At 46.0% G+C, this 12465-nt stretch overlaps 1 protein-coding gene across 3 annotated transcripts in view; it reads left to right on the plus strand.

The window, feature by feature from the left end:
* The first annotated feature begins 7200 nt into the window (after positions 1 to 7200).
* The window catches only part of SNX18 (sorting nexin 18), a 108092-nt gene continuing 102827 nt past the window's right edge, over positions 7201 to 12465 (plus strand). For all 3 annotated transcript variants that reach the window (XM_041749057.1, XM_041749056.1, XM_041749055.1), the window contains exon 1: positions 7201 to 8885. In XM_041749057.1, coding sequence (XP_041604991.1) covers positions 7331 to 8885 — 1555 coding nt within the window. In that variant the 5' untranslated portion in view covers positions 7201 to 7330. The remainder of the gene's footprint in view (positions 8886 to 12465) is intronic.

Raw genomic sequence — 12465 nt, forward strand, 5'->3', positions numbered from 1 at the left:
ATTGAAAGCAGTAACAAATATGGTAGACATTAACCCAATTCTATCAATAATCACTTTGAATGTCAATTGTCTAAATGTACCAGTTAAAAGACAGAGATTGTTGGAATGAATTGAAAAACAAGACACAACTATATGCTGTTGTCTATAAAAAATCCACTTGAAATATAAGACATATAGATTAAAAAGTAAATGAGTGAAGAAAGATATACCATGCTAATACTAATCAGAAGAAAGCAGGAGTAGCTATATAAATTCAGACAGAGAAGATTTCAGAATAAGGAAAGTTATCAGGGATAGGAAAAGGCATTACATAATGATAGGTCAACTCTCCAAGAAGACATAATCTTTAAAATGTGTGCACAAACAACACAGTGGCAAAATACATGAGGCAAAAACTGATAGGACTGCAAAGAGAAATAGATGAATTTACTATTATAGTTGGAGATTTCAACACCTCTCTATAAAAAATGGACAGATCCAGCAAGCAGAAAGTCAGTAAGAACATAGTTGAACTCAACAACACCCTCAATTAACTGTATATAATGGACAGATATAGACTGCTTCATCCAACACAGTAGAATAAACATTTTTCTCAAGTTCACAGAGAACACCCATCAAAATTGACAATAGCCTGGGCTATAAAACACTCCTTAACAAATTTAAAAGAATAGATATCATTATGTCTACTCTTGGACCAGAGTGGAACTAAAATAAAGCAACAACAGAAAAGTAGCTGGAAAAATCCCCAAATACATGGAGATTAAACAACATACTTCTAAATAGCACATGGACCAAAGAAGAAATCTCAAAAGAAATATAAAGAAATATTTTTGACTAAATGAAAATGCAAAGACAACATGTCAAAATGTGAGATGTGGGGGCAGCCTGGGTGGCTCAGCGGTTTAGTGCCACCTTTGGCCCAGGCCGTGATCCTGGAGTTCCGGGATCGAGTCCCACGTCAGGCTCCCTGCATGGAGCCTTCTCCCTCTGCCTGTGTCTCTGACTCTCTCCCTCTCTTTCTGTGTGTCTCTCATGAATAAATAAATAAAATCTTAAAAAAAAATAGTGAGATGTGGGATGCAGTGAGAACAGTAGTCAAAGGAAATGTATAGCCATGGATGAATATATTAGAAAAGCAGAAAAAAATCAATTATCAAAGCTTCCACCTTCAGAAACTAAAAGAGAAGAGCAAGTTAAATACAAAGCAAGCAGAAGAAAAGAAGTAATAAAAAATAGAACACAAATCAATGAAATTGAAAAGAGAAAATCAATAGACTCCATGAAATCAAAAGCTATTTCTTTGAAAGGATCAATAAGCCTCTAGCCAGGCTAAGAAACAAAGAGACAGAACACAAATTACTACTATCAGAAATTAAAAAGGATATATAACTACAAATCCCATGGACATTAAAATAATAATAAATACTATGAACAACTCTATGCCTACAAATGTGATAAACTACTTGAAATAGACCAATTCCTTAAAAGACACAATGTGCCAAGATTCATACAAGAAGAAATAAACAATCTGAATAGGCCTATATCTATTAAAGTAATTGAATCAACAATGAATAACCTCCCAAAACAAAAAGTACTAGGCCCAGGTGGGTTCACTAGTGAATTCTACCAAAAGAAAGAAATTATATCAATTTCCTACAATCTCTTTCAGAGAACAGAAGCAGAGGCAATACTTCCTAACTCATTCTAGGAGTGATGCTGGCATCACTCTAATACCCAAAATAAACAGACATCACAAGAAAATAAAACTATAGATCAATATCTCTCATGAGCATAAATACAACAAAATATATTATAAATCAAATCCAATAATGCATAAAATAAATTATACACCATGGCCAAGTGGGATTATGTAGGTATGCCAGGCTGGTTCAACAGTGAAAATGAATTAATGTCAATAGGTCAAAGAAGAAAAATCATGTGATCATTTCAATAAAGGCAGAAAAATAATTTATAAAACCCAATACCCATTCATGATAGATCCTTTCAGTAAAGTAAGAATAGAAGGAAACTTCCTCAGCTTGATAAAGAATATCTACAAAAAAGACCTTATGCCTAACATTGCACTTAATGATAAGAAGGAAGCTTGAAGCAGTCTCACTAAGATCAGAAACAAGACAAAGAAGCCCCCCTCGCTAATGCTTTTCAAAATCATATTGGAAGTCCTAGCTAATGGACTGAAGAAGACCATAAAATAAAAAGTATACAGATTAGGAAGAAATAAAACTGTCTTTGTTTGCAGATGACATGATTGGCTATGTAGAAAATCTAAAAGAATCAACTAAACCCTTCTCCCCACCCCTGGAGCTCAAATGTGATTATAACAAGATTGCAGGATGAACAGTTAATATGCAAAAACCAACTGTTTTCCTACATGTACCAGCAATGAACAAGTGGAATTGAGAACATGATACCACTTACCTTAGCACCCATTGAAAATGAAATGCTTAGGTATAAATCTGACAAAATATGTACAAGATCTTTATGAGGAGAAATCAAAATTCTGATGAAAGAAATTAAATAAGTAAAAGGCGAGCTATTCCACGTTCTTGGATAGGAAAACTCAAGATGTCAGCTCTTTCCAACTTGATCTGTAGATTAAATATAATCCCCAATCAAAATCCCAGCATTATTTTGTAGATATCAACAAACTGATTATAAAGTTTACATAGAGAGGCAAAAGACCCAGAATAGCTAAGACAGTAGAAGATGAAAGAGGACAAAAGACCCAGAATAGCTAAGACAGTAGAAGATGAAAGAGGACTGACACGACTCAACTTTAAGTCTTACTCTGCAGTCATCAGACAGTGTGGTACTGGTGAAAGAACAGACAGATGGATCAATGGGACAAAATAGAGAGCCCAGAAATAGATTCACACAAATATAGTCAACTGATCTTTGGCAAAGGAGCAAAGAGAGCACAAAGAGGCACAGATAGTCTTTTTGACAAATGGTGCTGGAGCAGCTGGACATCTGCATGGAAAAAGAAATAAACCTAGGCATAGACCTTCCACCTTCCACAAAAATTAACTCAGAATGGATCAGAGACCTCAATATGCAATACAAAACTATAAAACTCCTAGAAGATAACAGGAGAAAATCTAGATGACCTTGGGCATGGCAATGACTTTTTAGACATAACTCCAAAGGCATTATCCATGATAGAAATAATTGATAAGCTGGACTTCATTAAAATTAAAAACTTCTGCTTTGTGAAAGACAATGCCAAGAGAGTGAGAAGACAAGGCACAGCCTAAGAGCAATATTTGCAAAAGACACATCTGATAAAGGATTCATTTCTAATATACACAAAAATTCTTAAAACTCAACAATAAGGAAAGCAACCCAATTTAAAAATGGGCCAAAGATCTTAGCAGACTACCTCACTGCAGAAGACATATGGATGGCAAATAAGCACATGAAAAAAATGCTCTGTGTCATATGCCACCAGGGAAATGCAAATGAAAACAACGAGATACCACTACACACTTATCAGAATGCCCAAAATCTAGAACACTAACAATACCAAATGCTGACAAGGATGTGAAGCAACAGGAATTCTCATTCATTGCTGGTGGTAATGCAAAGTAGTAGAGTCACTTTGGAAGTTGAAAGTTTCTTACAAAACAAAACATACCCTTACTATACAGTCCAGGAATCCTACTCCTTGGCATTTATCCAAAGGAATCTAAAACTTATATCCACACAGAAACCTGCACAGAGATGTTTATAGCAGCCTCATATATAATTGCCAAAACCTAGAATGTTGTTCAGTTAGGTAAATAATAAAAAAAAGTGATACATACAATGGAATACTATCAGGGCTAAGAAGAAATGACCTATCAAGCTATCAAGCTATGGAAAGGCATGGAGGAAGCTTAAATGCATATTACCAAGTGAAAGAAGTCAATCTAAAAGGGCTACGTACTGTATGATTCCGACTATATGACAGGAAGAGGCATAACAATGGAACCAGTAGAAAGATCAGTGTTTGCCAGAGGTTAGGAGGGTAGAAGGGATGAATGGGTAGAGCACGGATAAGATTTAGGGCAGCAAAACTACTCTGCATGATACTACACTGATAGATGCAGATACATGTCATTATACATTTGTCCAAATCCATAGAAGGTACAACACCAAGAGTGAATCCTAATGTAAGCTACAGACTTTGAGCAGTAACTACGTGCCAGTGTGGGTTTACCAACAGTAACCAATGCACCACTCTGACTGGAGAGGTTGATAGTGGGGAAGGGGCTATATGCGTGAAGAGAGGGGATATGGAAAATCTCCAGCACCTTCTGCTCGGTTTTGCTATGAACCTAAAATTGCTCTAAAAAAATAAGGTCTATTAAAGCAATCTGAGGCACACAAATGTGCTTGGCTTGTTCCAGGAATAACAAAGAAACTACTGTGGTTTCACTCTAGTGGAAGAAAGGAATTGGAAAGAGAGGCAGGGGCCAGGCCACATAAGACTTCTCCGGCCAAAAGAAGAAGTGTGAAAATACGGGTTTTTAGAGCCGTTTATTGTTCCCTAACGATGCGTTCTGACAAAAATGTAATGAAATAGAAATAGTTGATGGTCATAACGAGTATTACATACCCTAAATCATGCAAACTATGCTTCATTTTCTAGAGAAATCTTTTAAAAATGTATCACTATATCTACTTCCCTGAGTGAACAGTTATGAATTGTTACACTTGAGCATATTTTTAAAAATATCCAAGACCCTGGGACGCCTGGGTGGCTTAGCGGTTGAGCATCTGCCTTTGGCTCAGGGCATGATCCCAGAGTCCCAGGATTGAGTCCAGCATTGGGGTACCCACAGGGAGCCTGCTTCTTTCTCTGCCTATATCTCTGCCTCTCTCTCTGTGCCTCATGAATAAACACATTTTAAAAAAAATCTTAAAAAAATAAAATATCCAAGATCCTAATGGGCATTTCCAGCCACTCAGGTGCCATGTAGCCAGGCACCACAGAGAGCCTGTCCCTGTTCTTCACCAAGCCTGATGCCTGGCCTTCCTCCAGACTCCCCACAAACTGAACAGTTGCTTGTGTACTGGTACAGCAAACAACCTCTGACGTCTGGTAGTTCTCAACCACTGTTTCTAAGGAGCAGCCCAGCCAGTCTGTAAAAGCCATCAATCACCTCAAATTCCCGGAATTTTCATACCTGAAATAGATTTTTTTTGTCTCTCTGTTTCAAAACCTGAAGCAACTGCAAGTTTCATGTTACTTTAACTTTTTATTAAAAAAATCTTAAAAATTTTAAAAAAATTAAAAAATTAACTTTTTAACCTTAAAAGGTAACTACCAGATGAATAGTAAGGGTGAAATTCAATGTATTCATTCTCAGTATTCTGGGTTAGCTTCTCCTAGTTAATAAGTAAAATCAATGGTATTCTAGATGTTTCATAAACGTTGACTTCATGTTTCCGACCACATAAATTGTTGACATTGAAATTCAGTGACCTCCGGTTGCTTACTGTAAAGCGGATCCTAACCCAGAATTTTCAGCTAAAAATGTTGTAATTCAGAATTTGCTTACAGGATTGAATTAAGATTTTTGCACCAGGGATAAACACTGTGGGAGTAATTCTGCTATACGAGGTTGGTGGTTTTGGGCAAGATGCTTAGAATACCACAGAGCCCTTCCTTACAATAATTGTAAACTCTTCTGGCCTGTTTCCCAGATTTGCTGGAGAAGGGTCAGAGGACAGGCTGAAATTAATGACATATGAATTGTGAATCCCAATTAGAGGTGTCTTCAAAGGAATAATTAGGCTAGACGTAATAATTACGGGAAGAAAAAGCTTGGGGCGAATGACACACTGAAGGAGAAGAAGATGTGAAACAGGGCAGCTTTGGAGATTGGGGTTCCTATTTCAGGAAGTGATTTCTAAACTGTACTTATCTTAAAGATGACATAAATAGAGCGAGACGAAGATGAATGGAGAGAGATGATCACTGATCTCAGACCAGGAGTCGGGCTGTGAGCACGGGGGTCCTTTCTGGTGCATCTGCCCTGGGATTGTGATTTTTTAGGATGAAGGAGGACAGGGCTTTTGCTTTCCCAAATGACAGCGCAGCAAACACCTGGAACTGTGCTCCCCGTGTACGGTGGTTGCCGTATAAGACTCTGTTTCATTTTTCTCATCTGCAAAGTAAGGATTACATGGTCATAAAAACCCCATCACAACCGCAGGAGGGAGGGGCACTAAGGGACTTGCTCAAGGTCACGAGCTCGGCGGTGTCCGCAAGCACGTCGGGGGCGCGTCGTCCGGGAGGCTCAGGGGTTGAGCCTCTGCCTTCGGCCCAGGGCGTGCCCCCGGGCCCCGGGATCGAGTCCCCCATCGGGCTCCCAGCACTGAGCCTGCTTCTCCCTCCCCCTGCCCAGGACTCTGCCCCTCTCATTCTGTGCCTCTCATGAATAATCATAATAATAAAAAGCAGATTGGAGCCGAGCGGCCTGCCTCGGGGCTAAGCTGTCGTCCGCACACCACCTGCGTGTCTCGGGGCCGAGGGACACCTGCGAAGGGCCGGCGCCCCAGGTGTGGGCCAACTTCGTCGTGGACCCTCGTCCACCGCCGCCCTCGGCATCTTACTCTGCCAAACCCGACACCTTCCTTCCTGGGCCCCCGGGCTCCTCCTGCCCTCCTCGCCAGAGGAGACAGGGAGCGGGCAGCGCCGGGCGCCGGGCATCCTGCTGAGAGGCACTGACGACCCTCCACCAGGTGTGAGGCCAAGTCACGCTGGGAGCGCTCGCGCAGCGGGCAGGGAGGGGCGTTCGTCAGGAAGGCGAATATTGGTGTCCTTTCGCGACTGCTTCTTTTCTTAAAAAGTTTTTTTAAGCTAAGAGCCTAAATAAACGCCTGCCACACACAGCTCAAGGCTTTCCGGGGGCGCGGGGGCAGCCCTGCCGCGGAGCGGCGTCACCGCGCGGGCCCGCCTGCAGGGGGCAGTGGCGGCCGCCGAGCGCGCCCCGCCGGCGGGCGCGGCGGCTCGGCCATCGCTTGCTCCGGCCTGGCGCGCGGCGCTCGGCCGTGGATTTAGCGCCGCTGGGGACGTGGGCGGCGGCGGGCCCGGGCCCCGCCCCCGCCCCCGCCCGGCGGCGGCCCAGCGCGGCAGTCGGCGCTGCGAGCCGAGCGGCGCGGAGGGCGCGACCGGCGGGGCCGGGGCGCGGGACCGCGCGCTGTCCTCGGGGCTCGGCTGCGCGCGCGCCGGGCGGGGCTCGGGCCACCCCGCGGGCCCCTCGGGCGGGCCCCGGGGCTCGCGGCGCGAGGAGAGGGGGCCGCCGGCCGCGGCGCGGGGACCATGGCGCTGCGCGCCCGGGCGCTGTACGACTTCAGGTCGGAGAACCCGGGCGAGATCTCGCTGCGGGAGCACGAGGTGCTGAGCCTGTGCAGCGAGCAGGACATCGAGGGCTGGCTCGAGGGGGTCAACAGCCGCGGCGACCGCGGCCTCTTCCCGGCCTCGTACGTGCAGGTGATCCGCGCCCCCGAGCCCGGCCCGGCGGGCGACGGCGGCCCCGGGGCCCCGGCTCGCTACGCCAACGTCCCGCCCGGCGGCTTCGAGCCCCTGCCCGCCGCGCCGCCCGCCGCCGCCTTCCAGCCGCCGGCCGCCGGCTTCCCGTACGGCGGCGGCGCCCTGCAGCCGCCTGCCCCGCAGCTGTACGGCGGCGGCTACCAGGCCAGCCAGGGCAGCGACGACGACTGGGACGACGAGTGGGACGACAGCTCCACCGTGGCGGACGAGCCGGGCGCGCTGGGCAGCGGCGCCTACCCGGACCTCGACGGCTCGTCGGCCGCCGGCGGCGCGGCCGGGCGCTACCGCCTGTCCACGCGCCCCGACCTGTCGCTGGGCGCCCGCGGCGCGGCGGCCCCGCAGCACCCGCCGTCGGGCGCCAAGAGCTCGGCCACCGTGAGCCGCAACCTCAACCGCTTCTCCACCTTCGTCAAGTCGGGCGGCGAGGCCTTCGTGCTGGGCGAGGCGTCGGGCTTCGTGAAGGACGGGGACAAGCTGTGCGTGGTGCTGGGGCCCTACGGCCCCGAGTGGCAGGAGAACCCGTACCCCTTCCAGTGCACCATCGACGACCCGACCAAGCAGACCAAGTTCAAGGGCATGAAGAGCTACATCTCCTACAAGCTGGTGCCCACGCACACGCAGGTGCCGGTGCACCGGCGCTACAAGCACTTCGACTGGCTGTACGCGCGGCTGGCCGAGAAGTTCCCCGTCATCTCGGTGCCCCACCTGCCCGAGAAGCAGGCCACCGGCCGCTTCGAGGAGGACTTCATCTCCAAGCGCAGGAAGGGGCTCATCTGGTGGATGAACCACATGGCCAGCCACCCGGTGCTGGCGCAGTGCGACGTCTTCCAGCACTTCCTGACCTGCCCCAGCAGCACGGACGAGAAGGCCTGGAAGCAGGGCAAGAGGAAGGCCGAGAAAGACGAGATGGTGGGCGCCAACTTCTTCCTGACCCTGAGCACGCCCCCCGCCGCGGCCCTGGACCTGCAGGAGGTGGAGAGCAAGATCGACGGCTTCAAGTGCTTCACCAAGAAGATGGATGACAGCGCGCTGCAGCTCAACCACACGGCCAACGAGTTCGCGCGCAAGCAGGTGACGGGCTTCAAGAAGGAGTACCAGAAGGTGGGCCAGTCCTTCCGCGGCCTCAGCCAGGCCTTCGAGCTGGACCAGCAGGCCTTCTCGGCCGGCCTGAACCAGGCCATCGCCTTCACCGGAGATGCCTACGACGCCATCGGCGAGCTCTTTGCCGAGCAGCCCAGGCAGGACCTGGACCCGGTCATGGACCTGTTAGCGCTCTATCAGGGGCACCTGGCCAACTTCCCTGACATCATTCACGTTCAGAAAGGTAAAAAAGCCTGGCAGATGGTGATGGATCTGGAATGTGTGGTTGAGGCTGGAAGGGATGACTTGGACGGAAGTACCGTCGTCTGTTTCAGACCTAGCGACCTACAGGTTGGGAATCAAGCAGGGATGTGGACAGCTGGCCTGTTTTTTTTTTTGTTTTTGTTTTTTCCTGAGCGCATGAGATCGATTGTCGGCAGGTAGCTGCCTCCCTAAAGTATTTTCAGACAGGGAGCGGGTACTTGCTCTTCAGGGAGAGTTCTGAGAGTACTTCTTAGGACAGTGCTATCATTTTAGAGTTTGAATAGTCGGGTAATGAGCTTCTGGGATCTGTAATCTTGGGCCTAGGGTAGAATTAGAAGAGGACCCAAACCGAGTCAGGCATCCATTTGAACACTGCGGGGTCCCTTAGTGATGGGTTTCAGGAAGCATGGAAATAATGGGGAAGGATGGATGTATATCTGCAAGTAAAGGTAAGTCCCACGTCTCCCTTCCACATGTCTCAATGACTGGTTTGGAAGAGGAATTAGAATCGGTTCTCTGAGGTTCTAGCAATTTAAGAACGCCCCGCATAGGCTTCTTGCTCGTAACCTTTGAAGAATGAGGTAAAAGGCTCACTCTAATTTCAGGAAGTTTTAAGAAAATTAAACCTCTTTCAGCTCAGTCATTTTGAGTTTGGGGTCTATTAACTGAATTTAAAGAGTATTATTTAGGAAAATGATGTAGGGAAACTACAAAGAATGCACAGAATCTGAATATCACGTCTGAGGGCAGTGCTTCTGGCATTCCGGTGAATTAGCTGCCCAGCTGTCAAAGCTTGTCTCATCATTAGGTGTTAGTATCCCTAACTTTTGTTAAAGCACAAAAATTTGCAGGTCCCCCCCCCTCCTTGGAAAATAAATTAGAACAGTAAAGCCTGGAGTGAGAGAATCCGGACTTGTCTGAGTTAGGGAGGTGGTGGTGCCTGTGAACGTCTCCTGTTCAGTGGGGGGAGGAGGGAGGCAATGTGGAGGGAGTTACCTAATCTAACTTCCTATTATAGTGGAAACCTCTTGGGCTCTTGAGGTTTGGCCTTCAGTAAGGAGGTGCTCACTGCCTTTCCAGGTGGGCCGGTCCAATTATGAACAACGCTGATGTCTGACATACTCTTCCTTGCATTGAACTAAAATTTGCCTGTCTCGATTGTTTTTCTGTTCTCTGATACCACACAGAGTAAGTCTATTCCTTGTCCACATGTTAGCCCTTCACACTTGAGGAGACAGCTGTCTTGCTTCCTTACCTTCCTTGCCTCTGCTGCGCTCCTCCCCTGTCCAGGTGTGTGACTAGTCTTTCTCACTCACCAAGGGGTGGGGGGTGGGGGGTGTCTTTCCACATCCTGCTGGCCCTACTAAAATGCAGTATCTTGAAGCACCTACGGTACTAATTTTGGTAGAGAAAAGTAACTTTCTTGGCAATTTACATTTTGCCAAATGGAGTCTGAGATTGAATTAGCTATTTGAGCAACCATATTGAACCTGTATCTACATTCCTTAGGCCTTTTTGTGTAAAAATTGCTGCAACTCCTTGACTTTTTGGCTGGTGGGACTGACTCTTGGAGTCTTTATGCAAGATCTTGTATTTAAATACCATTGTTTTATAGCAACCTGGACCCATGCTGCTTTTTTACATATTTTTTGAGTTTATGCAAATTGTTGGTGAATAGTTGAAAGGGTGGAGACAGGTACAGACATCTGCAGGCAGACCCAGGTGACTGGCTGCTACAGGGTGGCAGCAGTTCATTCACTGACTTTACTGTTACTCTGATCACACACAGCCTTGTCAAGTGTCCTGCTGTCGAAACTGTTTATTAGAAAAGGTATGATCTTTGTTCTAAGGTCTATTTTGAGTTTACAGCAGTAGTTTTTGTAGTTTATTAAACTGTGTAGTTTCCTTTTTTTTTTTTTTTTTTTTAATCCTAGAACTAAAATTGTATTCTATTTCTTGGGATTTGAAAAACTTCATTAAAACCAGTACCATTGGGCACCTGAGTGACTCAGTGGTTGAGTGCCTGCCTTCGGCTCAGGTCATGATCCCGGAGTTCTGGGATTGAGTCCCACATTGGGCTCTCTGCAGGAAGCCTGTTTCTCCCTCGCCTGTGTTTCTGCCTCTCTCTCTCTCTGTCTCTCTCTGTGTGTCTCTCATGAATGAATAAATAAATAAAATCTTAAAAAAAAAAACAGTACCATTTTACGTTGTTTAGACAGATTGAAGGGCACTAAACAATCTTTAAGAAGTTCAGAGAGAAAATCAGTTGATACTGAATATAGTTTGTTTCTGCTGTAACCTTGGTGTGTAATGTACAGGGAGTGTGTGTCCCTAGATGACACGTCTTTAGAATGTACTGCCACTTAAAGCTGTAGTGTACAATGCATAAGACTAAAAGCATTTGCTTACTGCCAGTTTTTATCAAGGATGCTAATGTTGGCGATTTTTAGGAATACAGATGAGACAAATATAAGTTATGCTAAAGCTTTTTAAATCTGTTCTGGATCTTCAGAATGTGTGGTTGCAAAAAGCAGCTTCCCCCCCCCCCCGCCCTCCCGCCCCAACTTAACTACACAGTTGCTATTGGAATGAATCTTTTTTAGTCTGAGCACTTGGGGATTTTGTTGACAGGTTGTTTTTTTCTCTCAGGTCTCAAACCGTAATCACATCAAAGATTTTACTGTGACTTTTGAGAGGACAACAAAAAGAAGAAAAAAATGATAACCATCTTTAAAGCAGCCTAAACTATCTTTTGTTTAAGTACTTGGTTCAAAGTTTATATTTCAACTTAGAAATGTCAAAATTCAAAATAATTTCTACCCTTAAGTTCTCATTGTTGACAGGAAGAGAAAAGCAGTTTCAGTACTTCCACATTTTACATGTTCTAATCATATGTTAGGTCCACATTCAGATGAGAAAGAAATGATTAGAAAGTGCTTTTTAATTACTAACACAGTTAAGGGGAGGTAATTAAGTATGTGTGTGTGTGTGTGTGGCCCTCTCCCCTTAATTCCCAGGGGAAAGGACAGGACCATTATTAGTCTCTGAGCTTTTTTCTTATCCAGGAGACTGCTGTGGTCAGCTTTCCTAGGGTTCTAAACCTGTGCTGTTCAGTGCTGTATCTGTGAGACACATATGACTAAATTTAATTAAAATAAAATAATTCGGTTCCTTGATCACACTAGCTGGATTTCATGTGCTCTGTAGCCAGTGGCTACCACGTTGGATGACGGATACACAACAGACCCTTTCATCACTGAAGGTTCTCTTGGACCACGCTGTGCTACCATGGTTTAACTGTCAATCCTTGCAGAGTTCTCCAGCAGTTGATAACCTTTGCACAGACTCTCAAGGTGGTTTTCTTTTCACTTGGTCATCTCATGGCACCCCCCTCCTTTCCACACAGGCTTAAGTAATACAGACTGGGAGGGGCATGGCCCTGCCAGCCCCCTCTCTGCAGAACTTCCCAGGCACTCAACCAGTGAGTAATATTCTGTGGTGTGAGGATGCTCATCTGCTTTGCATCCCGCCTTCATTGTTCATTCAGAAAAGACAACTGG

This window comes from Vulpes lagopus, chromosome 3, assembly GCF_018345385.1.
Source record: "Vulpes lagopus strain Blue_001 chromosome 3, ASM1834538v1, whole genome shotgun sequence".
NCBI lineage: Eukaryota > Metazoa > Chordata > Mammalia > Carnivora > Canidae > Vulpes > Vulpes lagopus.